We start from the raw sequence: 26,840 nt of genomic DNA, 5'->3' as shown, positions 1-26,840 counted from the left end.
AATACCGAAATGATTTAGGTCACTCTTACGCCATGGAAGTTAAGAGACTTGGAAGTTAAAAAAACAAGTGTTTATGTTGTCTGTTAGGCCCATTTGTTACTTTGGCTGACATGGTATAACATGAAACTTTGAGGATATCTTATGTTAACTCGAAAGCCTTCAAGTTCATTCGCTTCATTCGAAAATAGGGCGAGTTTTTTAAGTGTTATCAAGAGTACCCCCTAATGCCGTCAATTTAACCAACACGTTAACAACACTTTTTGAATTGATAGCCTCCTCGTACTCGATTATGTAGTTCACCGCAACAAGTAGGCACAGAACGCAAACATGTGAAATCGAACCTCCCAAAATCCATGCACTGACAGAAGAATTAATGCACTTGATGCTTAATGTAATTCTTCAAGATTTAATCTGAACACGGTTTCTTTTAGGTTATAGATAAATAAAAGTCAATAACCTGTTTGCAAGGGGCGCGACCATAACCTACCTGGGGGAAATAAAAGCACAGGTCAGTTGACGGGACAGCCACTGCCAGCTGTATCTCACTCCACTGGCTTACATGTGTGTCCTACAAAGAAAAAATCAACAAGCTGAACCAAAAAAACATCTAACTGAAGAAAAAAAAGATTCCAGCCTTATTAAATAAACCCAATGTTATCCAGTAAAAACGTCCACGTCCCAGACACGCTTGACTGTTTCCTTCCTGAGTTGGGAGGGTTTGTTTGTTGTAGTGAACTGCAGACACCACCGCTCCGAGCCAGCAGGGGGCGTCTACACCGCGGGCTGCGTCTCAATACCACACAGTTGAAAGGTCGTAGCTTGACAGGGATGGATGCCACATGTGTGTGTTGATGTTGGTGTGCTGTTATTCTGTAATGTGGACACACTGTGTGGGCACTTGCGCAGTTTGTTATTGGCTTTTAGCGGCAATACGGGTAAGGTTTAAGTGGTTGCTGTGTGATTTCGTTATCATGGTCTTGTTTAACAGATAATAATCAGTAAGCAGTCCATCAGGCCATAATAAGTAAGCAGTGTGTAAGTAACTCTTCTCTTGTGTCCCTTACAGCATTGGAAGACGTGCCATTGACGTGTCTTGCTCTGAATGCAAAATGCGGAATCTCAAGTTATTAAAGAGCCTGTGCAATGCCGAGCTGTCCCCCAGCGCCGGCAGCCCTCTGTGTGTTGCTGTGCGCTCCGACACCGACTCGTTACTTCTTGCTTCCGAGTTCTCCATCATTGAATTTGATCCAAGAACTGGTCAGGTAGGGCCTGACTGCTGGGCAGACCCACCACCGATTTTAATACTTTTACTTTTGTGTGCCAGATAAACAGAGTAGCATTGTTTGAGCCATAACTAATCTTCTATTTTCTAACAACTTGATGATAAAAAGTGTCCTTGTTGTATGCTTCCATAAGTGTATGTCGGCCCATTTGTCACCTATTGCACTCCTAACGTGCCCTCCTGTGCCTGGAAGCAGGTGTCCCTCTTCTATGTTCCTTCTAAAGGTTCCTTCCTCTTTGAATTTGGGGAGTGTTTACCCTCCTTGTCGTTTAGTGGGGTTAGGATTAGGGTGTTTTATAATGAGGGCTTTACAAATTAAAAATATTAAACTAGAAGTTTAACCGATCTTCAGTTGTTTTATATATATATATATAATTTCCCCCCGGATCATGTTTCTTACCTCCTCGTCCCGGTCAGGTGGTGAATGACGTCTCGCTGACAGAGAGGGGTTACATGCCCGAGGACGGCAGTGGGACGCTGGTTGGGATACAGGAGCTGGCCGAGCTGGAGTCTGTGTGTGTTGCCACGGCCACCGGTGATGTCATCCTCTACAACCTGACCACCAATGAGGTTAGCAGAAAATAAATATACACAAGTTGTTTTCTTCTAAGTTAATTTAAGAACTGTCGAGGAATTTGTGATAGTAAACTCCTCTGTTTATAGCAGCAAAGAAGTGTAGTTGATTTATTTCAGCATAGCCATCAGTGGCTATCCTTGGCAATCTTGTAGCACGTTTATATCACACATGTAATCACACAAATATTCTCATGTGCCTTCAACCTGTGATCATTCAGACACTAGTAAGCATGTCTCTATGAGTACATCTTACAAGGCCAGAGTCTACATTTTTTTACCTCTAGTTTTATTAATCCCAGAAACGTGTTGTAGTATAAATAATAGAATAGAGTAAATACAATAAATCAATTAAATACAAAAAAAGGACAGAAAAAGAGATTTAGATGTAAAAATGGCATATGAAACATTGTAGATTGTTTAGGGTTTGTTTCCTGTAGTGCTGGATGGCTATCAGGACTACCTGTTATGTTTACACATTAAAAGGCTGTAATGTGTTTCCCAGGTGGAATGTGTTGGCAGTGTGGACAGCGGCCTAACCTCCATGAGCTGGAGTCCGGATGAGGAGCTGGTGGCACTCACCACTGGTTGGTCCAAACGCTCCTCTGTTTTAACATCTGGACACCCCACCTATTATACTTTATGGATCCCACAGGAGACATTTCTGGTGTCTCAGCAAGATATGAATTTACTACAGCGTTATTTATTTTACCGAGTTGTATTTGTCATTACCAAGCATACCAAGAAGTCCATGGCATTGGTGCTTCAACATGAATTTAGGTTCTTACGCTCTCTGTCTCAGTTGCAAATTAGGAAGACTCTCCACAGGTTTGTAAGACCGCAGTCTATAATGTTGTCTCTGTGAATCACTGCATTACGCAGGCCAACAGACCGTCATCATGATGACTAAGGACTTTGAGCCAATCACAGAGGTCGGCATCCACCAGGATGACTTTGGTGAAGGTAGGTTGGAAATGATTCAAAGATAATCTCTCCCCACCTGGTAAAATACACAGATGTAGTCATTGGTTCAATACGTTTTCTAGACCAAACATACTTTCTTGAGAAGTCTATTACTGTTGTAATTAATGTAAAATAAAGTGACTCAAGGAAAGTCAAAGAACTCAACCCTAATTAACTATATTCAGCATGTCCATACAGGTTGTATGCATTACATAGAGACATTGTGTGTGTGTGTGTGTGTGTGTGTGTGTGTGTGTGTGTGTGTGTGTGTGTGTGTGTGTGTGTGTGTGTGTGTGTGTGTGTGTGTGTGTGTGTGTGTGTGTGTGTGTGTGTGAGTTTTAATGTGTGTTTTGGATCGTAGGGAAGTTCATCACTGTGGGTTGGGGGAAGAAGGAGACCCAGTTCCACGGTTCTGAAGGGAAGCAGGCAGCACAGAAGAAAATGCTGGTGTGTACCAATTCTCTACCTCTCTTGATTATGAACATTATATATATATATATATATATTACAGTATATGTGTGTGTGTATGACCTTTTAGTGGATTTATGGACAGGACAGGGAAGAGACACAGGAAGGATGTTGAAAGAAAGAGAGGGAAAGGCATGTATCACAGGACCGCACGTCGAACCCGGTCACAACAAGTCATATTACCTCCAAAGTTAACGCTCTAGCTTGTCCAGCCACCCTGAAGATTTATTGTTATTTAACCTTTATTTAACCGAGAAGCCATGTCGAGATACAATATCTATTTTTCAAGAACCACTCCACATGGCAGTAACCACATCAAATCACATCACACGTCCAACAAAAATAGAAAAACAGAATATCACCATCAGTAAACGTCCAGATATTGACCCGTTGTTTTTCCAAGGAGGTGCAGCCGGCAGTGTCCTGGGACGACCGCCGGCCCCGCGTGTCGTGGCGGGGGGACGGCCAGCTGTTTGCCGTCAGCGCCGTGTGTCCCCAGACGGGGGCCCGGCGGGTCCGGGTGTGGAGCAGGGAGGGGGTCCTGCAGGCCACCAGCGAGCCCCTCAACGGGCTGGAGCAGGCCCTCTGCTGGAAGTAGGCCCCGCTGTCTCCATCCTAGTTTAATAGTATAATACTGATGTAGGGTAATGATTGCTACTGACTTCAATGATCTCTAATTGATGAGTAGTTGCCAGGTGGTAGGATAACCAGTGGTTAGAGTGAGACGTTGTTTGACTCCCAGCCACATTCTGTCTGGATCCCAAATGTACGCAGTCAACCTGTAGACAGGCAGGTCACTGTCTGCTTAATGCCATGTCACCCTCACTATTTACACTTTATCTACACTTGGACTTTTACTAAACCTATCTTTCGTTAACTGTTCGTTGTAAAGTTAAATTAAGTTTATTAGTTTGCCCATTGTTAAAGTTGCCCTACTTCCTTTCCGATGTAAATGTGACTTATCATCAGCAAGGTGTAAATGTGTTATTACTGGTTCCCACTGTCCACTAGTAGAGAGACCGGCTGTGTACTGTTACCGCGTGACTGGGCCCCGTACCCCTGGTGGTGTGGCGGCATGGTGACGGGGTGGTGGTGTGGCGGCATGGTGACGGGGTGGTGCTCCATGTATTTCAGACCCTCGGGGAGTCTGATCGCGTGCACCCAGCGTCACCCCAACAAGCACAGCGTGGTTTTCATGGAGAAGAACGGCCTGCTGCATGGAGACTTCACCTTACCCTGCAGCAGAGACCAGGCCAAGGTCCGCTCGTCTGTGGTGTCTTCAACTCTAGTGTTTAGTTGATCCATCTCTGTCGAATTTAGAATTCACTGGGTGTTGATGTTCTCTATCTGATGCCAGGACGTACGTACGTACGTACGTGTGTGTGTGTGTGTGTGTGTGTGTGTGTGTGTGTGTGTGTGTGTGTGTGTGTGTGTGTGTGTGTGTGTGTGTGTGTGTGTGTGTGTGTGTGTGTGTGTGTGTTGCAGGTGAAGGAGCTGCTCTGGAACAGTGACTCTACCGTCCTGCTGGTGTGGTTGGAGGACATGAACTCTGGGGAGGACGGACACATCAGTACTGAACGTAAGGCCCTCCTCCCCTGAACCCCTTACCACGTTACCACGGGCCAAGATAGTGCAGTGGTTAGCTCTGTTGATCCTGGAGGACATTTTTTGTTACAGTTGTTACAGTTGCTCAGCTCTAGCCAAAAACATCAAAGTAAAGCCTGTTGTGATATGGATCCCCCTGGGTCTGAAATAAAGAATTATTATTTATTTATTATTAATATAATCAATGCAACTAGGGCTGCACGATGTATCGAAAATTGATCGTCATCGTGCTATCAACGCTTGCGATAGACAAACCGCAAAGATTACTTAAACTTCGATAAAATGTAGTCTACGCCAGAGTCCTGCACAGGTCCATTTTTTGAGACCCGCACCCGCAAAGTTCAGCACCAGATCCGACCCGTCACCCATGATAATATCACAATTAAATCTGCACCCTTCCGGACCCGTTAATATTTGGCCCGTTACCCGACCCGTGCTCGCAATAAATCACACACAAACTAAGTTTGCGTTTCAGGCGTTCACATGAATCCTATGTCCGTTTTTATTAAGGTTTCTTGCACCCCCAAAAATAAGCTTTGGGGTGCAAAAACCCCTCAATATTAAAACAAAGTGAACCGGCACGTTTTCATCTTTTGTCTGTCCCGTTAAATAAAGCAAGCACAATAGAACGCTGCACTGCACGATAGAACGCTTCGCTGAGCGATAGAACGCTGCGCTGCGCGATAGAACTCTGTGCTGAGTGATAGAACTCTGTGCTGAGTGATAGAACTCTGTGCTGAGTGATAGAACTCTGTGCTGAGTGATAGAACTCTGTGCTGAGTGATAGAACTCTGTGCTGAGTGATAGAACTCTGTGCTGAGTGATAGAACTCTGTGCTGAGTGATAGAACTCTGTGCTGAGTGATAGAACTCTGTGCTGAGTGATAGAACTCTGTGCTGAGTGATAGAACTCTGTGCTGAGTGATAGAACTCTGTGCTGAGTGATAGAACACTGCGCTGCGTGATAGAACGCTGTGCTGCGTGACAGAAGGCTGTGCTGCGATACCACCTCCCTCCCCCCCTCTCTCGCCCACTGCTCTTCTAAAGCATCACTTGCAACATTCCGGACATACCAGTGGTTGACAGAGTGCCAAATGATTGACAGGTCGAATATGTCAGGGAGCAGGTCGGGGTTACAAGCGCGTGTCAAGGACACACAAGAAGAGGAAATGTACGTGCATTATAATGCCCACAACGTGAACCTTGCCTTTCAAGATGCCGTTTCAAAGGTTAACATATGCCGAGATGTGATGAAGACAGTCAAAGAGCTGATCAATACAATCAGAGAGTCACCAAAAAGACATGGCATGGTTTGACTCTTTCCGTAAGCCTGCAGGTGGGAACAGTTTGTGCCCGCTTTGCCCCTCCCGCTGGACGATGCGAGGGAGCAGTGAAGTCAGTTCTTGTAAACTACGAGAGCCTGCCGAGTTACTTCCATGATTTACATTTCTAAATTAGTGACTGAAATGTAATTAAGCTAGGCCTACTGCCATTTATTAGGGCATGTTTATGGAAAATAAGTGCACGCCCCGCCACTCGTAACGCACTCGTAAAACGCATTCAACGCAGTCAATTGATGGAACGGTTAAATCATACATCATCACAACCACAATTTGGAATAAATCAAATAAATTACAGATAAATAATGCGTAAATAATTCAGTTCTGAACCTCAAATTCTCAAAGCATGACTTTGGAGAAGTTATATAGCCTACTTTTTGGTGGAACACATTTGAACGAAAATTGTATGACCCCCCCCAATGTTGACCTGAAGTTGGCGCCACTGACAACTAGCAATATAATCACAATACACAGCATACATATAAATATTCTTATAGATAAATATGCACCTAACCAACAGCAGGATGTAAAAAAAAAATGCTTAAAAAAATACATAAAAGTATACAAGTAACTAAAGCAAAGTGATGTTGCACAGGTCATCTGGATATGATCAATTGGAAAAAATAAATAAATGAGTTCAGAGTGACTCACTCAGAGGAGGTAAAGAGTTTGAAGGGCCACATGAATGAAGTGTTTCCTGTGGTGCTCCGTGGAACTCGCTGAACATTCTCCTCTGTTCAGACACCGCCCTGTGGAGCGCTTGGGACTCATTCATGGAGTGGGTGGGACACAACAGTGCGTGTATCTGAATTCCCCCTGGCTGCTTTGGAGTAACGCCTCTGCTGGAGGACGACATTGTGAATAGTAAATCAGAGCGTGCAGGTTAGTGATGGCGTGTGTGCGTCCCTCCGTAGTGCAGCTGTGGACGGTGGGGAACTACCACTGGTACATGAAGCAGAGCCTGACCTTTGGCCGGGACCCCCGGCGGGCCCCGGCCTGCGTGCTGTGGGACCTCCAGCGGCCCCTGAGGCTCCACGTGGTGACGCGCTGCTGGGCCAGCCTCACGTACGACTGGGGCTGGTCCACCGACCGCAGCGCCGGCCTGGACGCCAGCGACAACGCCAACGTAGCCGTGATTGATGGAGGTGAGGGCCAATCAGAGGGCCGGCGGAGACATGTGTTCCTTTGTATTGAAATGAGTTAAATGGAATGAACATGTATGTGAACCTCCTGAACTAGACTGCCCTAAATGAACCAGGAAGTCAAAGCAGGTTGCTTACATTTTTGGGGAGGTGCATATTACCTACGGCACCTTTTGGCTATGCCGGTTATGTAAACAAGTTTACTTTGAAGCTTAATTTGGCCTTTAGGAATGGATAGTGCTAGACATAAGGACTCTTGAAAGAATAACAATAAACATAAACCTGATGGAATGGCCACATAGCCAGTATATGGCAATGGCTGATTCTGATTGTTTCAAATGATAATTTCATATAAGCAGAATAAGTGACATCAACTGGAAACTACCAATCAGTAGTTAAGATAACAGTATGTGCTAAGAGGAAGGGGGTTGTCCCTGTGGTCGTTGTAGTGTTGGTGCCTCCTGATTGGTTGACGCTCTTGTCCTTCTCAGACAAGATCCTGGTGACGACGTTCCGCCAGGGGGTGGTGCCTCCGCCCATGTGCTCCTATGACCTCCAGCTGACCTCTCCGGTCAACCTGGTCACCTTTTTGTGTCAGACTCAGAAGAGCAATCGGCTGGCAGCGTTGACGGCAGACGGACACATATCAGTCTTTGGCCTTGGTAGGTCTCTCTCTTCTCCACACATGTTGTAAACAAACCGTACATCATTCTTTCACTCACTTTCACTTTCATTCAAGTTATGGTTTGGAAGAGTGGTGTGAGCTGATTGGCTGTTGCTCAGGGTGCTTATATAAACTCACGGTTCTGTCTCTCCTCCTCAGACTCTGGGGAACCGTCTACAGAGCGACCAGGAGGGTTCCGAGTGGTGTCCCTTCCCCTGGTTCTACGCAACACTTACAGGTTAGAGAATACACTCTCTTCTATCTAATTCAGTCATTCAGCAGGCGCTGTGGTCCAGATACACGTGGCGGTAAGGTTAGGGGTTAGGGAGCAGGTAGGGGTTAGGGAGCAGGTAGGGGTTAGGGAGCAGGTGGGGTTAGGGGTTAGGGAGCAGGTAGGGGTTAGGGAGCAGGTAGGGGTTAGGGGTTAGGGAGCAGGTAGGGGTTAGGGAGCAGGTAGGGGTTAGGGGTTAGGGAGCAGGTAGGGGTTAGGGAGCAGGTAGGGGTTAGGGAGCAGGTAGGGGTTAGGGAGCAGGTAGGGGTTAGGGCAGCGGTACAAGGAGGCCTGCAGGTTGGACTAATCGATTTCATTAGGACTTTTCAAACACTAAATGAGGAAATGCTTCTTTATTTATTGGTTCATCCTCTGCTAATATGAATGTATCCCCTTGTTCAAGTATGCTATAAAAATACCAAATGTAAAAACACTTCAGATAAAACTGTATACTGAATAGTGGTTGTAAAATGTCAAAGTGATGGAAACAGAAATCCAGGATTTACTTCTCTTATTAAGGGTTGTATAAAGGTGTAAGAAAATGATCTTCCTTGAAATCCATTTCAATTTCCCCTACTTTCAGTTGATCAATGTCCTTCTATTCCTTCAAGCGCATTTATGGCCGGAGTCTTTTTTCCTTTCTATTCTATGAAGCCAAATACGGTCGACCAATTACCATACACTTACTTAGCCTAGCTGGGCCACTCACTTTACTGCGACCTTGCAGCTGAGTGATTGCATTGGACAGGGATTCATTATTTCAGACTGAGTTCATTAGCTGACTTTGAGATGTGTATTCATTTACTCTTTGACATTTTCTCAAGGTATTTGGCATGGTGTCGAAGATACATCCCTATGTGATACGTCATTATTATTAAGTCCTGTTGTCCATCACGTTAATATAACAGCGGTGGTATTGGGGTTCAGTCCCCGTCTCCTCCAGGCTTGCTTTCAGTAGACATGGGGTCAGTTACCGTCTGTGTGCGTCGGTCCTCAGTGTGGCGGGGCTCCCAGAGGCCCCTCTGGCCATCAGACAGCTCCTGTGGCTGAAGGAAGACCTGCTGCTGGGCCTGAGCTCTGGGACGCTGCCTTCGTCCTCCACCCTCCTCTTCCTCAGCCCTGCCCCGCATGCGGACGCCCACAGCGCTCTCAGCAACAGGTCAGTCACACGGTGTCTTGCGGGGGGGTGCACGCACATGCAAACCCACGCGCACAATGGATGACACGTCCATTAGTATATCATATATACTTGACTGTGGTTACACCAATGTATGATCAATCTAGGGTTGTTCATATTGACTCTAATCATCCATCTATGCTGTAAAATAGTAGTGTCAGATTGAGCCATGTTATGTCTATCCGTTCTAATGTGTCGGCCATCCTGGCTCCTGCCACGTTGGAACCCGTCAGCCAGTATTAGTAAAGCCCAGGTCAGCAGCAGTATCCAGCTCCCTGTGTTTGTGTCCAGTATTAGTAAAGCCCAGGTCAGCAGCAGTATCCAGCTCCCTGTGTTTGTGTCCAGTATTAGTAAAGCCCAGGTCAGCAGCAGTATCCAGCTCCCTGTGTTTGTGCCCAGGCAGGAGGTGGGGGTAGATGGTGTTGTGACCAGCATGGCCTACAGCTTCCATAGCAGCACGGTGGCCCTGCAGCTGGAGGACGGCCAGCTACGGAAGCTGATCTGGGGTGAGTTCCTAGTTCACACACACACCACTACCACCACGACCAGCCGTTTTCCCGGAGGGTATTCAATTAGTTAATTTAAAGACCGGGTAAACCAAGAATAATTATGGGTTTTGAGTTTATAATACCACAGGAAAATATATTATTAACCACCCTGCCAAATTTGAAGGACTAAAAAAATCGCGAAGTATATAAAATTATGCTTCAAAGTTGATGAAAAATGAGCAGTAATCCCTGGCTCAGGACGGTGGGGGCGTGTGCGCTGCAGGCCAGGAAACCACGCCCATCACCGGAGAGAGACCGTCTTCGGTCGGAAACTTAAATAAAGTAAACGAACCGTTAACGTTACGTTTCCCACTGTGGCATCCAGGGAAGATGCACCAACGAGGTTGAAGAGGCATAACGGGCAAGCTAGCTGCAAACTGACAATTCAAACCAGACTCGTGAGCGGTAAAACCATAGACAGGTGAAACCACAGAATGCTAGTGCGCGGTTAATGTATTTATACCTAGAGGGCAGCAGGGGGCGGGTCTACATCGAAGACCGCTTTACGTAAAGCGGTCTTCGATGTAGACCCGCCCATTTTAAACCTGCACACAGAACATTCTCTGAGGCCTAGCTCCTCAAGGAAATGATGAATGGGAAAAATATTTTTTACATGTTTTGAGGGACACATTTAAGGCCTAATTAATATGATAAGAAGAAAAATACTGAATTTGGTTTACCCGGTCTTTAATACCCAGTGGATTGGGAGGGGAAAGTCCGACTTTATTCACTTATCTGGAGTGGGTTCAGACCACTGTTACAACAGAAATGATCCAGTAATGTATTCAATTAGTGGAACCGTCACCCTCTTTTGGATGAATCAGAAAGAGAGGTCGATGACTCAGAAAACGGAATCATTGCGTGAACAATGTTGATGTTGCAGCTCGTGGTCCTAAGTGAAATAACCGTCCGTTTCTTCTGACGATTTTGCCTCAGATTCAGACACGCCGTCGGTGGAGGACTGGACGGACTTCAGCGGTTGTCCGATCAACTTCCCGGTCCCATGTGTGCAGATGGCTCTCTGCACCATCAGTGAACAGGTAGGAGGACCGTTTTTAAACATCCGCTGTGGAAACAACCGCTAGAAGTGCATTAGAAGCCACAACCATCCCCTTTCCATAGACTGCAGCGGAACCTCAGTGTGTTATCCTCCTTTGACCAAATCAATCTTTACTTACACAGTGCTGCTCATGAAAAATGGCAATTGAAAGAGCTCTTAGTTGTCAAGCTGGCCAATTTTTTTATAGAGCTTGTACATCAGAATGAATCATTGTTGGCGGCACTTATGGCCAACATAATAACTAACATTCCAATGCTCCTGTGCTTCCAAAATGGTGGAACGCGGTTAACGGTTCTCCATCCCCTCAGGAGCTTCTGCTGGGCCTGACGGACCGGAGCCACCTCTATGCTGGAGACACCCAGGTACCAAACTACAACGCCGCCGCATTGTGTTGTCGTGTTTGATTCATACTTAGTGGTTTAAGTATTCACGGCACTACAGTTCAGGTGGTCGTGCTTGATGCTATGTGTTAATCAAGTGTTTGGATTTGTCTGTGTTCGCCAGCTGGCTTCCAATGTCTCCTCCTTTGTGGTCTATGAAGACTTCCTCCTCGTGACCACGCATGCGCACACCTGCCGCTGCCTCCACCTGGGCACGCTCACCGTCAAAGGTATGCATCCTCACTTATAGCAGAACGGACGCGCACGGACGCACAGCCACTGGCTAGTGGCTGGGAGCGCATCCCTTCTGCTATCGGCTAGTACGGGCTTTCTGGATATGTCCACGGGGTAATCTGAGATGAGTGTTTACATGCAAAAACGCAAAGTTTATACTGTTTCACCACACTATTTCAGTTAAACGAGCACGGTGGTATCTCGTAAGGAACCAACTCGTATTACATGTCTTGGAATGGTTTTCTGAATGTTTTTAGAAGCCCCAAAAGCGGATAAAGAGCTTGCTAATAGGTTAGTGTTATAGCTATTCTGTAGCGCCGGCAGCCAGTGCAGATCTCTGGCTTGGTCGAATCAATTTTCGTCTGGTTTTTAGCTTCCCTCAACATGGGACTACCCTCAGGAAACCAATAATTGGGTTAAAAATCGCCAGAGTTCTCCTTTAATGACTACATTTTTTCTCTTTTGATGCTAAGGTCTGTTTCAACATGCGCTTGTTATAAATAAGAGCACAAGCATAGTGTTCAGCTAGATTTGGTCAGTCTTGCTCTAAAGCACTACGTCAGTGTTCTGTATTGTTCTCTACAGTTGTTATCGAACACTAAACCCCTAAACCTACCCAACACGTCCATTTGGTTTACTCCTGCTACCAACTTACGGCAGCTGCGTTCATTTTCTGTCCTTCTGACACCGAGCTTGAACTTTTGACCCTTGAACTTTGGCAGGGCTACAAGAGGCTCTTGGGTCAGACGGAGGTCAGAACGATGAGACTCTGCGGCGGGTGGAGAGAGGCTCCAAAATCGTTACCATGGTAACCCAAGACACCAGGCTGATCCTGCAGGTATGAGGATCACCTTTCGATAGATTCATGGCCATCTTGAATTTAGTTAAAAACACACACCAGTATGTTTTGACTCACTCACTCCTGGAGATGTGCGTTTGTCAATGTGTGCTGGTGTGTTAGTAATAAGAATGTATGCGTGTGTCCAGATGCCTCGGGGGAACCTGGAGACGGTCCATCACCGAGCGCTGGTGTTAGCCCAGCTCAGGAAGCAGCTGGACTGGTAGGGTTCATCGTCATTATCCCGTGTTATTAACTATCAATTGCACTTACTCTGCCAACGTTGCCACAAAAACATCTACCTCAACCACATCTCACACTACAAGGACTGCATTAATCACACCGCATCACAATACTTTTCATCCATCATCAGCTCCCAAGAAGGCAACTCACGATTCCTATTCAAATTCATCCACACCACTCTGAAGCCCCCTGAGTCCCTACCCCCCCCACATCTCTACTGTACTTCCTTCTGTATCTCCTTAATGACATTTTTCAATGATAAAATCAGCAAAATCCACCACAAACTCACCAGCAACCCCCACCTCGCCACTAACCCCCACCCTGACGTACCCTCTGATTTCCACGTGTCAACCCGGTCTCTCTCTGCCGTCACGCTCCCGTCTCCCTCTGAAATCGACAACCTCATTCATAAATCCAAATCTTCCTCCTGTCACCTGAAACAGCCCTCATTAAAATCACAGATGCCCTCATGGCAGCTGACTCCGTACTCCTCACCATCCTCATCCTGCTTGATCTGAGTGCGGCCTTTGACACCATCTCCCACACCATTCTCCTCAAAGACTTGCATCCATTGGCATTCACCACACCCCCCCTTCTTGGTTCCACTCCTACCTCTCAGGCCGCACTCAGTTCATCAAACTAAAGTCCTTCACTTCCCAACCCTCCTCCGCCACAGGTGTTCCCCAGGGCTCGGTCCTGGGGCCCCTACTTTTTATCATCTACCTACTCCCTATCGGCAATATCTTCCGTCACTACAACATTAATTTTCACCTGTGCGCGGATGACACCCAGCTCCACCTCTCCACCAAACCTGACTCCTCCCTTCCTCCATCACACCTTTCTGAATGTCTCTCCGACTTATAACCCTGGTTTTCCTCCAATTTCCTACAACTAGTTTCTTCTCACTGGTATTAAATCCACACTGTCCAAATTCAGCAGCGTCTCCATTTCAATCAATAACACTCCTGTTTTCCCCTCCCCTGAGGTCAAGAGCTTGGGTGTCATCCTCGACAGCACACTCTCCTTCCAATCACACATAAACAACATCACCCGCACTGCTTATTTCCACCTCCGCAATATGAACTGTCTCCGGCCCTCCCTCACCCCTCACCCCTCACTCCACTGCCATCCTCGTTCACAGTCTGGTCACTTCAAGGCTTGACTACTGCAACTCCCTCCTCTTCGGTCCCCCCTCAAAAACCCTCCATAAACTCCAACTGGTTCAAAACTCAGCAGCACGCATCATTTCTAGAACACCCTCCTCTCACCACATCACCCTATCCTTCACCAGCTTCACTGGCTCCCGGTTAATTTACGTATTCAATTTAAAATCCTCCTCTACACCTTCAAAGCCGTCCATAATCTTGCCCCCACATACCTCACAGACCTCATTCAAATTGCCTCCTCGTCTCCTCCTCCTCACTCCTCGTCCTCTGTTCACCTCACTGTCCCCTCCGCCCGTCTCACCACGATGGGGAGCAGAGCCTTCAGCCGCTCTGCTCCTCGTCCTCTGTTCACCTCACTGTCCCCTCCGCCCGTCTCACCACGATGAGGAGCAGAGCCTTCAGCCGCTCTGCTCCCCTGCTCTGGAATGCTCTACCCCCTGACATCCACAACACCGACTCCATATCACAGTTCAAATCAAAGCTCACCTTTTCATTTCTGCATACCCCCCCTGATCTTCTCTTCCCACATCACCACATCACAATCACCCATTGTCCACTTTATTTGAACTGTTTTTCTTTTAATATTGTTTCTTGTGCATCTGTTTCTGATTGTATATATGTTTTGTACAGAGCCTTGTGAGAGCCTTGAAAGGCGCCTTTAAATAAAATGTGTTACTATTATTATTATTTAGTACAAAATGGAAAAACAAAAACGACAGAATGACATAATGAGATTTGGCAAATTGCAGTCGTGCTGATCTGATCTCAATTCAAAGATGCGAGGCAACTTTGCCTAGTAGAAGCTATTCCCCCTGTCCCCGGCCTCAGAGACGGGCGTCTTACATTGTGGTTACGTGAAGCCCCTTGAGACCGTCATTTGGATTTAGCACTAAAATAACAAATACTTGCTGTGATGCGATTGGTGATAAGCGTTGTAGTGAAGGCGCTATGTGTTTCCCCTCTCAGCCTCAAGTTCCGCGATGCGTTCGAGTGCATGAGGAAGCTGAGGATCAACCTCAACTTCATGTACGACCACAACCCAAAGGTGTGTCTGCCCGCTGCACAAACCAGCTATGGAGCTGAACCACACGCTGGCAGTACATCTAGGATATGTATGGAAGATGTGACGCATACTCTGTTTATACTTTTTAAACGCAGCTTTGTTTACTTCCTGTGGTGGACCTTCGTGAAGACGTGTGGTGCTTAGCTCTTGTTTTACAGATCTTTGGAGAAAACAAAAGTAATCTGCACAGTTTGCAAATCCAACTTGAATAACCACAGAACTAATTAGTCCTTGAAATATCCCCTCAAAGCGGAACACCCTACCGAAACTACAGGTCTTAATGACAGGAGTGTGGTCAGAGAAATCATTTATATCACGTTGGGAGACACCTCTTATAATCACCCCTCGAGAGGAACACGGACATGGAGGATGAACGTACGCAGGATGAAACAATAGTATTTTCTGCTTGAGATGGTATCCGAACACTTTGTGATTTAGTACCTTCTTTGTCTAACTGTTAACAGCAAATAGTTAATTTCAACTAATGTAATTCTAATTACAGTAAAGTGCAAGTAGTGCAAAAAGAAAGTGTGAGTGAGCTGTAGGGACTCGGCAGTATGAGATAGGGATGGCTACTTTGTAAGCAGTCTGACAGCTGAGGGGAAGAAGCTGTTCTTAGTCCTGTTTGTTTTGCCTGGGAGGCTGCGGTAGCGTGCCCCAGAGCGAGTGCCACGTTGAAGGGTGAACAGTCCATGGTTGGGGTGAGATGTGTCCTTTATGATGTTGCATGCCTTTTGTAGGCACCTCTTCTCATATAGTGAGGTTATGGTACGGTGATGCGTTGGGCGAACTTCACCACCCTCTGCATTGATTTTCGGTCCTTGATGGTGCAGTAAACGTACCAGACTGTGTTGCAGGTGGTGAGGATGCTCTCGATGGTACAGTGGTAGAAGTTCAGCAGCACTTGGGAGGATAGTCAGACTTTATCCATTTCCTGAGGAAGAACATGCGTTTGTGGGCCTTCTTGATGAGGGTTGTGATGTTGGGGGTCCAGGAGAGGTCCTCAGAGATGTGGACTCCATGGGACTTAAAGCTGGTGACACGCTCCACCTCCTCCCCATTGATATGGACAGGGGGTTGCGTGCCTTTTTGGTTCCTTCTGAAGTCCACGATGATTGTCCGGGTTGTTGTTGGTGCACCACTCTGCCAGGTGCCGGACCTCTTCCCTGTATGCCGTGTCATCATTATTGCTGACGAGCCCGGCCACTGTTGTGTCGTCTTATGAGCGTTATAATAAGCAATGTTGTATATGAAATCCACCACGCACCGTAGCGATATAATAGGACCTAGGTGTCCGGGAAGCCTAAGCCTTACTCGGACGTGGGTAAATAAATAATGAAATCGCTGCTCAGACGGAGCATCACCATCCACACATACCGTGGCGTAAACTACAAGTGTCCCAAAAGCCCAACTTTCTGTCGGACGCGGCAGTCAACCACTACCCAGACAGAGCATCAGAAAAGGAAGTCTGACGTCACGAAAAAAGGCCACTTGCGTGCGCAGCAGAGTGGTACGTTCACATCGTGTTTTGGGAAGAATGACAAAAACATAGGATTTTACCCCTTTTTCGTCTAAATAGGGGATTTTTTCAGTTACAGTGATAAAATGGCAAAGATCACTATTTTGACGATCGTCTAAGATAAATTACCAATTTTAAAACAAACAAAGTGATTTCAGTTCACTTAAAGACAAAATAAATTGATTTATGAACGTAAATCGTATGAACTCACAGCAAATAGTGTGATTATTTTATAGATTTTTTTAATTGATTGACAACACTAATATATATATATATATATATATATATATATATATATAACCCTGAGGCTTGGCTATTTTCTTATGTAAGAATACATCTTTGTGTGTTGTGGAAAATCAGTCTCCAACTTCAACTCTCAAATATGAAGCAGGACTCTTTCATCAGAAAAACAGCCAAGCTTGGCTGAATATATTGGAGAACGGAGGGTTACGGTTAATGTGCTGCAACTTTTATCACAGAATGTAAACAGACCTGAGGATTTGAAACCAATCAATGGTGTGTGTCCCCTGACAACATTGACATACATGCTGCTGCTCTGCTTGCACATCTCCAATTCTTGAGTAAAGAAGTAAACTTAAGTAAAGAAGTGTGTGTGTGTGTGTGTGTGTGTGTGTGTGTGTGTGTGTGTGTGTGTGTGTGTGTGTGTGTGTGTGTGTGTGTGTGTGTGTGTGTGTGTGTGTGTGTGTGTGTGTGTGTCTGCAGGTGTTCCTGGAGAACGTGGAAGCCTTCATCACTCAGTTGAACTCCATTAACCACATCAACCTCTTCCTGACGGAGCTCCGGTCAGTTAGGCCCTGCCTCCGTTCTTCAGTGGTTCTCAGTAGAACGTGTCAATCCAAGGATTAACGGGGTTGAGATTTATTTGATCAAACACCCATCTATCAGCATTGTGTTGCATACCATTGATAATACAGTAACAACATATTCATATTTCACTTACATTTACAAAGTTAGCTAGTTTATTTACATATGTACATATTTTCCTTGTGAATACTTTTTATTTCATTTTGCATTGTTGTAGAAGTCTGAAACTTGAATTCTAAACTTTGTCTTACTAGTCTTTCTTTGGCTGAATGTGATCTGACACCGTTGGTTAACATTAGTGACACCCCCTCAACAGAGAGGAAGACACCACGGGCACCATGTACCCCAGGCCTCTGAACGCCCCAGTGCCGCCTCCCGTCACCAGAGCCAAGAAGTTGGATGTCGTGTGCGACGCGTTTCGCCACACGATGGAATCCATGGATCCTGACAAGTACTAAATCCATTCACTGTGTTTGACTTTATATTGAACAGTGTGTTTGAGTCTGGAATCAACCAACGCCAAGGATTAGGTCACGTGTCACGGTGACCATGTGACTTGTGCCAAGGGTTCTTGGTTCAATAAGTGACAAGTGTTTTGGTCTGTCTGTTCAGATACTGCCTCTCCATCCTGACCAGCCACGTGAAGAAGACGGTCCCTGAGTTGGAGATCGCTCTGCAGAAGGTTCACGACCTGAGAGGTAAAACTGGCCCAAGGGTTTATAACAGTTCGCTCACCCGGGGATCAGTAGGAGGGTTTAAACCCAGTACGTTTTGACTGGCGGTCGAAACATCCCAGCTCTTCCTAGACTATCCTGCTCACTATCGTGTGTGTGTGTGTGTGTGTGTGTGTGTGTGTGTGTGTGTGTGTGTGTGTGTGTGTGTGTGTGTGTGTGTGTGTGTGTGTGTGTGTGTGTGTGTGTGTGTGTGTGTGTGTGTGTGTAGCAAAGCGCCCTGGGGCTGCAGGTGCGGTCGGGGCCGAAGAGGCCCTAAAGTACCTGCTGTTCCTGGTCAACGTGAACGACCTGTACGACCACTCGCTGGGCACCTACGACTTTGACCTGGTCCTCATGGTGGCCGAGAAGTCCCAGAAGGTGACCGGGGGGGGGGGGGGGGGGGGTGATGACGTCACGGCGTCCATCCGCACAACTTTATTCTTCTTGCGCTTTTTTCGCAGCAAAATACTCATTGCTTAAGAAGGTTCAAGAGTTGTTTGCATGAGTTGAAACAGTTACATCTTGAGCAGCAGCAACATGCTTTAGAAGAGCTAAACCAAAAAGGTAAGGTTTGGTATTTACGGCGTGTTTTTGATTTTCTGTTCTCTTTTCTTTCTGCTCCGAAGGACCCGAAAGAGTACCTCCCCTTCCTGAACAAGCTGAAGACTCTGGAGCCAAACTACCAGCGCTACTCCATCGACAAGCACCTGAAGAGATACAGCAAGGCCCTGCACCACCTGAGCAAGTGTGGTGAGTCCGCTCCCACTCCCAGCTGCCCGGGAAGAGGAGGCACTGCCTGTGGAGGTTACAATACAGTGACGTTACAATACCAGCCTTCAGATGGGAATGGAGATGTGTTATTAGGGGGCCAAGCACCAAGTGCGAGGCAACCTATTGTAATTGTTAGTGTTTTTATTATTATTATTACCGTCATTTTCCCGTGTACAGGCCGCATCGTGGATAAACCCCAAGCCTTTAATTTATGTATCTGTAAAAAACACCTGACAATGAGCTAGTTTACCATGATAAGACCGCCATCTGGAATAAAGACAGCGAGGATGCAGGGAGTTCAGCAAGGCTACAGCTGAAGATCAAGGTAAATCGCTGCTGACTTATTTTAAACGTCAGCATTAGAGGAATTGAAGCCAAGCTAAGTGTTCCCCGATGGACAAATTGAACTCAACCGAACCCTGGCTGCACAGATGGAATCACCCCATGAATGAATAGTTTAGAATGCTTTAATAATCAGAATTTGTGGTCAGTTGTCTACATGTTTCACACAGTCTACAGAAAGCACGCACACAAATGCATGCACTACATTCGCCTGGAAATCCAGACCCACATCCAGAAAGCTGTAGGGTCTGGCAACGAATAATGAAAATGGCCCAACTCGAGGGGCAGCACCAAGCATGCATTTGAAAATATCACTGCACGCAATTGGATAACACTACGACCAATCAGAAGAATACAAGGGGTGACATATCCAGACCAGCGGAGCTAACCAATAGATAAGACTCTTGCCGTATCCGGTCGGTAAAACAGCAACGCTTTTGGCCCGCCTGTATCAGATACACTGATGTGATTAGTTAATGTTCTGGGCCAGGGGAATCGGGGAGTGAGTATATTGCTCGTTCCCTGAGTGACTCGCTGAGCAAATTCAAATTGTGCTCTTGCGAGAACTCTGGATTTCCAGGGTAGCGCTACATTACATGTGCATGAATTTCCACACACTTGCAAAAACTTGCAAAACGATTATCCCTGAGCGTCCGATAGCCTACTGTTGCAAGTGAAGGAGCACAGATAACAGACGGGGTCGGGCTGTGTCTCTCTGTAACGTGTATCAACCGGCACATAACAGAACTGGGGCGTGTTGACGACACAAGTACATATAGATCCGTGCCCACCAGGGGGAGCTGTTGGCTGCAATAACATTAACCTACAACACCTACCTCATCAACCCATTCTAGTTTTCCCATGTATTGGCCGCACCCATACATAAGCCGCATAGCTTACGGAATTTTGGAAAATTTGTGTATAAACCGCTGCTTATGGTCAGGAAATGACTGTATTATTCCGCCACGTTTGACTTACACAGCCTAAACCTTGCACGCTTTTGCTGAAACTTTCGACAGCTGTAGAGGCAGACTCAAGATTAACAGAGAATAGATATTACACTGATTGGCCCAAAGGTGGCGCTATAGCAGTAGTCCAAAAAAGCTAACTCTGAACAAGCATATCTCGTGACCCCTTAGACTTACAGTCATGAAACCTTGTTCACACATGCATATCCTCATGGTGAACAAATCTGCCTCAATAACCTATGACTTCCTTTGGATAGATTTATGGCCATCTTGAATTTTGTTAAAAACACTAAATTCCTAGGTTTCTCGACTTAAACAAAAATCATTTGGGACATATCATCTCAGGACCAATGTCTTCAATCTGTCATAAAGCGAACTCTGTACAATAAAAAATAACCCCTGTTGATTCTGCAGGAGAGGACCATTTCTCTGAAGCTCTCGGTCTGGTCAGGGAGCAGAAGCTCTTCGGTGAAGCCCTGGAGCTGTACCCTGCCCACAGCCCCCAGTACAAGGTACAGCACTCCCTGCTTCTCCCCCTCACGTTACTTCAGACTGTTTGTGTGTAAACTGTGAGCTCAACGTTATAGAAGAGAACAGAATCTTAAAGCAACAAATGATGATACTCAAAAAGTACGACAAAGTAATACAAAAAAAGACTTTATTTTGTATTATTATGCAGTTTGCATATCTTTACATTCATATACTTAAGAGGACCCCAATTTCCTGCAGATCCTCATTTGTCAGTGTTGTTTATGAGGTATACCATAACAACCACGAATAACCACGGCCCACGTCCGACCCCTCACCTGTGACCCCCAGGCGCTGAGCTGCGCCTACGCCGAGCACCTCGTGGCGCAACAGCAGCCCGAGCAGGCGGGCCTGTTGCTATGGCGATGTGGCGAGCCGGGCCGCGCGCTCCAGGCCTTCGTCAGCGCCAGCAGCTGGCGCCACGCGCTGTGTGTGGCGCAGCAGGTGCCCCTCCCCCCCGATCAGCTGTCTCTGCTGGCCAGAGACATGGCAGGTAGCCGTCCGCACACCAGCCACGCGCTCCTCCGTTCGGCGAGGCGGCCAACAAGGTCACCTGTTGGCCGCCTAGCTGCTTCTCGTTCAGTTAGACGGCCAACAGATCGACTGTTGGCCACGGAGGCGAACGTGAACCAAGGAAACTGAATCACGGCCTGGAAAATATGAAGCTATGCAAGCAGAGTTTGCGAGCCGGGCGTTCACGGCAGTGTGCCGTGCGTGCACACAGCCTGTGCACTTCATAGACGGCACATCACGGAGATGATAGATTCAGTTGGTAACCTGTTATCAATCATTTATATCTGCCATCTGACACCAAACTGCTTCATGGGGTTTCAATACAGCTAATGAACTGGATTATCATATGTTTGCATATGGTTGTTTTTTTTGTTGAGAGCTGGTTTTCTAGACATCTCTGGCTTTCCGTCAGCTGATCAGATGTTGTGCTTCTTTCCATCAGCTCATCAGATGTTGTGCTTCTTTCCATCAGCTGATCAGATGTTGTGCTTCTTTCCCTTCTTCCAGAGAAGCTGATAGACCAGAGGAGATACGCAGAGGGAGCTCTGCTCCTCGACCAGTACGCTAAGGTAACGCTCAGCCCTGTGCTCAACTCTTTCCTTACCTCCGTTAATTCCATGACAGATGTTGTGTGTGTGTGTGTGTGTGTGTGTGTGTGTGTGTGTGTGTGTGTGTGTGTGTGTGTGTGTGTGTGTGTGTGTGTGTGTGTGTGTGTGTGTGTGTGTGTGTGTGTGTGTGTTATGTCATGTCTCTGGTTCAAAGGACTGTGAGGAGGCCATCTCAGCCCTGATCAAAGGAGCCGTCTGGGAGGAGGCCCTCCGATTGGTCAGTTTGTCAAACACGTCAAAAATGTATTTATTAACACATTATCCAATCATGAAGCTTCTTACTGAAGCTGCTTTGCCAGTTGTTGTTTTTTAAATGGACCTTGTAAACAAAAAGGCCATTTTTGTTCGTTTTTCCTCTTTTATATAATTATGTTATTATCCTTTTTTATTTGGTATGACTAGCCTGGGTTAGTGCAGTCCATTGACCATTGTGCTGTTGTATAGCTGACCTTCTATTGATCTCACCTCATCTGTCACTGATGATCTTCTCTTTCTCTAGGCTTACAGGCACAACCGACAAGACATCATAGAGACCGACCTCAAACCTGCTCTTCTAGAAGGTATATCTAGCCCATCTAGGTACGCCGTGGATCTCTGCGTCCCTGCTCTAGCCCACCAGAGGTTGTTGCCATAGGTTATGCTTGCACCAATGCAAGCGTCGGTCTAGGGAACCCAGTTGTACCTTCGACTTGACATTTAGACCAAAACATGATCTGCCCAAAGATGGTATTTCAACAACAAACCACTAGAGGGAGCTCAAATGTCAAATTTGTATTTTGTATTCCCAGCCTTCGCTTCCCATTCGTCCTTCCTGGAGAACAACACGGCCCTGTTTGGTCGCCATAGGAACCGCCTGTCCGTGGTCCTGGAGCTGAAGGAGAAAGCCAGGCTGGACATGCTTGGTACCACCAACCACTTTTTATCTTAAAGGCCATATAATTAGTGTATGCTAAATAATAATAATAATAATATTTAGTAATAGGAATTATGTCCCAAGTGCAAGGCATTGGCCAAATATCACGCACTTGGGCAAAAACACACAGACGTCTCACTGAATAGCAGCTTGTTTAGAGTAGCATCTAGCTGTGGAACGTGGGGAACTGTCGTCTTTATGCCGGGATGTGTAGTATTTTGAATGTGTGTGTTCAGACGAGGACGGACCAGACTGTCCTGATGCCGAGCTCTACTCAGAGGCCAGCAGTGTGATGAGCAACTCTAAACACTCCAGTAGCAACTCCAGGATCTCTGCGTAAGACCTCGCTCTCTCTCCCCGTCTCTTTGTTCATCTCTGTCTTTGTCTCTCTGTCTGTGTGTATTTAGTTCCGTCTGTCAGTCAGGCTTACTGTCTCTCTGTCTGTGTGAATTGATCTGCCTTGGTTCGTCTCTGTGTCCGTCTCTCTGTCTGTGTGTCTCGTTCATACTTCTTGCGCACCCCATCATACAGTCACCCACATACAAACATTGGGACATTCAGTACTTTTTAGTCATTAAGCAGACACTTTTGTCCAAAAGCAACCCAAAGTGTATTCAGGCATCTTGCTTAAGGTTGCCTACATATAGTCTGTGGACGTCGGTGTTCAAACTTCATACCTTTTTCGGTACCTTTTTCAGGTCGAGAAAACTCCTTTTGATACTCCACTCGCATGTCTTTCAATACTATAGCCTGTTTTTCCGACAGCCTGATTCCAGATGGATATGTGAGCTCATTTGCTCATTCTTCTGGACCAGAGTTTCCGCTAGTCATTGTTTCGGCCAGCCAACATGGCCGATAAGATTGTAATTATCCGGCCATGTTGAAAAAAAAAAAGTGATACAACTGCACACCGTCATGTTATTAAACACAACCTATATTCAGCTCGGTTCAAGTAAAAATTTGTCTGAGATGAGTGATCAATAGATAAAACAGCTAATTTTAAGTCTATGGATGTAGTTCACCACTATGGATACTAGAGGACTGTGTGTTAAACGTAAATGGCTGTTACCGCCCAAATGACCTTCAATAAGTAATCTGATCATGTTGACTATTGGAGACTACAAAGATACCTGATTGTGCTTGTTTAAACTAAATTATTTGCAGGCTAGAGCCTTCAAAAATCAACCATGGTGCCATACAATTAATGCAGCATTTTAACAAAACGGAAATCTGATGGTCGTCAAGATTGATATTTACCAGTCGGTAATTGCCGGCTAACTGAAACCCTACTCTAGACCCCCGCTTGTTCAGACAGATGTCCAGCAGACCTTGCCTGGGTCGGCCAATCACAAGCCTTTATCTTATATGGGGTGGGGTTGTCACGATGACTGAACAGAGGAGCACCCTATCAAACTGAAGGCGCCGTTGAGGCCTTTTCATTAGCGACAAAGTTGGCTGCCACTGATGTGTCACACGTTACGTAGTTCTGGTTGGTTGTAGGTGTATCTATATGCGTCCAGAGGCATTTTGGTCTGCACCCGTTGATAACGCCCAATGAAAATAAACTGAGATGTTCCAGACTAATACTTTTTTGTGAATTTAACAGTATTTAGCAAAATAATCCATCCGTCAAATCCATACAGGTTGATAAGTGTCATAATGAAAAGATGAATGAGTTGGCTTCTTTTAAAGCAGATGAACATCATGTGCCCTCAGCAAGCATCGTCAGCCCAAATAATGCATTTAGTTTTTCCCTCACTGTCTCTATCTCTGTCTCTCTCTTATGTATCCTGTCAACCTTTTTCTGCTCTCTCTCTCTCTCTCTCTCTCTCTCTGTCTCTGTCTCTCTCTGTCTCTCTCTCTCTCTCTGTCTCTGTCTCTCTCTCTCTCTCTCTCTCTCTCTCTGTCTCTCTCTCTCTCTCTCTCTCTCTCTGTCTCTGTCTCTCTCTGTCTCTCTCTCTCAGGAGGTCCTCTAAGAACCGTCGTAAGGCGGAGCGTAAGAAGTGGAGTCTGAAGGAAGGGAGCCCCTTGGAGGACATAGCACTGCTCCACGCCCTGGCGGACATCATCGGCACCGTGGACAAGATCCGAGGTGGGACTAAAGTACACGGGCCCAGGGTTCTCCCAGGGTTCTCAGCCTCAGATTGGCCCCCGGCAGGCCTGTACTATTTGGGACCCCCAACACGCTTTTGTGCATTTCTGCTTCCCCCACTCACTGTTTTCATCAGACCAAACGCAGTATTTAGAAGTAGTTTGCTCCTATCTCCTGTCTATTATTATACGATATTATTATTCTCCATTCAGAACAAAGCACTGTTTGTAGTTGGAACCATTTTTCTATCCATGTTAGTGAGTGATGACTGACGGCTCCCTTTGTCCCGCCTCCCTCTCAGAGGAGCTCCACAGCCTGCTGAAGGCCCTGGTTCTGTTCCAGTATGACAGACAGGCACAGAAGCTGCAGCTGGCCTACGAGGAGGCTCTCCTGATGATGGAGGCGGCTATTCCCGAGGTGTGGCAGGACTGCGCCCCGCTGAGCCAAACCCTGGTGAGGGAGTTGCTACGGGAGTTGTAGTTCATTAGTCTTTGAGTCGGCGTTTGTCTTGAAGGAGACTTTCACTATTATGTTATGCGTTGTGTTTGTTGATGTTAGTAGGGTTCAGGATAGTGACATGATAAATGACTGATATGATTCTAAGGTTTATACGGAATAATAACTTGCTGTCAGACTGCAGCATTGGCAGCGGTCAGGAGGTAACGATGAAAATGAAAAAAATAGAATAATAAACATGTTAATTAACTTGCACTCTGCTACCTCCTTCTTATTGGTCCAGATCACTGGTCCCGACTCCACAGCCAATAGCATCATGGCTTCCTTACAGAACCAGCCCAGGCCCACCGCCCTACCACTTCCAGGTCAGTGGTCAAGTTCAAGAGTTTCAGCTGAGAGCCTGTCTCCATGGTGATAGTAAGACACCGCCTACTACAGCCTATGCTTGTGAAAATACCTAATAAATGAGTTTGCCAGGAGCTCCTACACCTCAGAATAGAACGGGGGAATAGATTTTACTTCTGACAACAGAAGTCAGGTGTCATTTTTCAAACTTCTTTCATCAAGCTTCTGCATTAAACCGGAGGTTGGAGCAGAACGTACCTTTTCAAAAGGTGTCAGGGTTTGATGCTGTGGTCAGAGTAGTGCTTTTGCTTGATATTTGACTCGTCCAAAACCAAAGCTGCCTGTCAATCATTGGACTAGGTGTTACAATTGACATTCAAACAATTTAATTGGATAAATTACTTAATACAGCCGTATACCAGAAGTAAGCCCAAATTCATTTTTGGGCACAAATATTTGAAAAATACTGCTTGTTTTTTGGTCAATCGTGGTATTGAAGTAATTCAACTCAAGGCAATCCATTTTGTACCCAAGAGAACAAATTTTTCACTTTATGGGAACTTTAGAAATGATAAATATATGTATTCCAGACTTCACAGCTATTCAAACATACTTCCTGCCCATTGACCTGATCTACATAACATGGACACAAAGAGTGATGATTTTAACATGGAACCAATTTATTTTTGGTCAATGCTAATTATTTTTGATAATTGTGCTTGATAAGTGTAATAATATTTGACTCATTTATTGTTATTATAACATTTTGTAATCTTTCTGTAGATGCTGAGATGCCCACAGTGCCAAAGATGAGAAGCAGTGTCAAATGGAAACTTACAATTCTTAAGTAGTTTTTTGTTAATTTTTAAAGTTGAGAAATAAAAAATGTATGAGTGTATTCATAAAGGAACCTGTTGAAAATTCTCGTATCGTTCATGTCTTATTTACGATCGTAGTAGTAGCAGTACAACTTGTTTTAGTAGGTGTTATATTTCCTCTCTTTTGAGGACCACATGGTACATTTCCTTTACATTGTCAGAGGAGTTCTTAGGGAGTGTTTTCCAACCACAGGCCATATTGGGCGTATTGGGACGCTGACTTATAAGCACTCGATTTTTCATGTTGAACTTTTCTTTTAAAATTGCCTAACGATCTTTAGAGGAATGTGGTGCGATGCACACACAGTATTTCACTGGGACATCGATACTACCTGCACATGTTGACTGGAAGT

At 45.9% G+C, this 26,840-nt stretch overlaps 2 protein-coding genes across 2 annotated transcripts in view; both read left to right on the top strand.

Moving 5' to 3' along the window:
- LOC311345284 (transcription factor COE3) overlaps nt 1–1,087 on the top strand; it is a gene marked incomplete at both ends in the record, with an annotated part of 17,719 nt that extends 16,632 nt beyond the window's left edge. The window contains one exon of the mRNA XM_084469645.1: nt 1,067–1,087. Within this exon, the coding sequence (XP_084325771.1) occupies nt 1,067–1,087 (21 nt within the window). The remainder of the gene's footprint in view (nt 1–1,066) is intronic.
- elp1 (elongator acetyltransferase complex subunit 1) lies at nt 826–26,529 on the top strand. Its single transcript, XM_084469399.1, has 36 exons — nt 826–935; nt 1,067–1,262; nt 1,700–1,852; nt 2,361–2,442; nt 2,738–2,818; nt 3,180–3,265; nt 3,690–3,880; nt 4,421–4,544; nt 4,772–4,865; nt 7,145–7,375; nt 7,864–8,034; nt 8,196–8,274; nt 9,305–9,466; nt 9,884–9,990; nt 10,969–11,072; nt 11,401–11,454; nt 11,597–11,702; nt 12,429–12,544; nt 12,694–12,767; nt 14,920–14,998; nt 17,259–17,338; nt 17,677–17,811; nt 17,973–18,058; nt 18,303–18,451; nt 18,700–18,823; nt 20,569–20,666; nt 20,974–21,175; nt 21,703–21,764; nt 21,958–22,020; nt 22,303–22,363; nt 22,592–22,705; nt 22,953–23,052; nt 24,681–24,808; nt 25,110–25,261; nt 25,548–25,629; nt 26,393–26,529. The coding sequence occupies exons 2-36, from the start codon at nt 1,110–1,112 to the stop codon at nt 26,458–26,460; spliced, it is 3,951 nt and encodes a 1,316-aa protein (XP_084325525.1). The 5' UTR covers nt 826–935; nt 1,067–1,109; the 3' UTR covers nt 26,461–26,529.
- Nucleotides 26,530–26,840: the final 311 nt, after the last annotated feature.

Source organism: Micromesistius poutassou (genome assembly GCF_964030765.1).
Source record: "Micromesistius poutassou genome assembly, chromosome: 6".
Lineage (NCBI taxonomy): Eukaryota > Metazoa > Chordata > Actinopteri > Gadiformes > Gadidae > Micromesistius > Micromesistius poutassou.
Note: the sequence above shows the minus strand (reverse complement) of the source record. Positions and strands in the feature narration are given on the sequence as shown.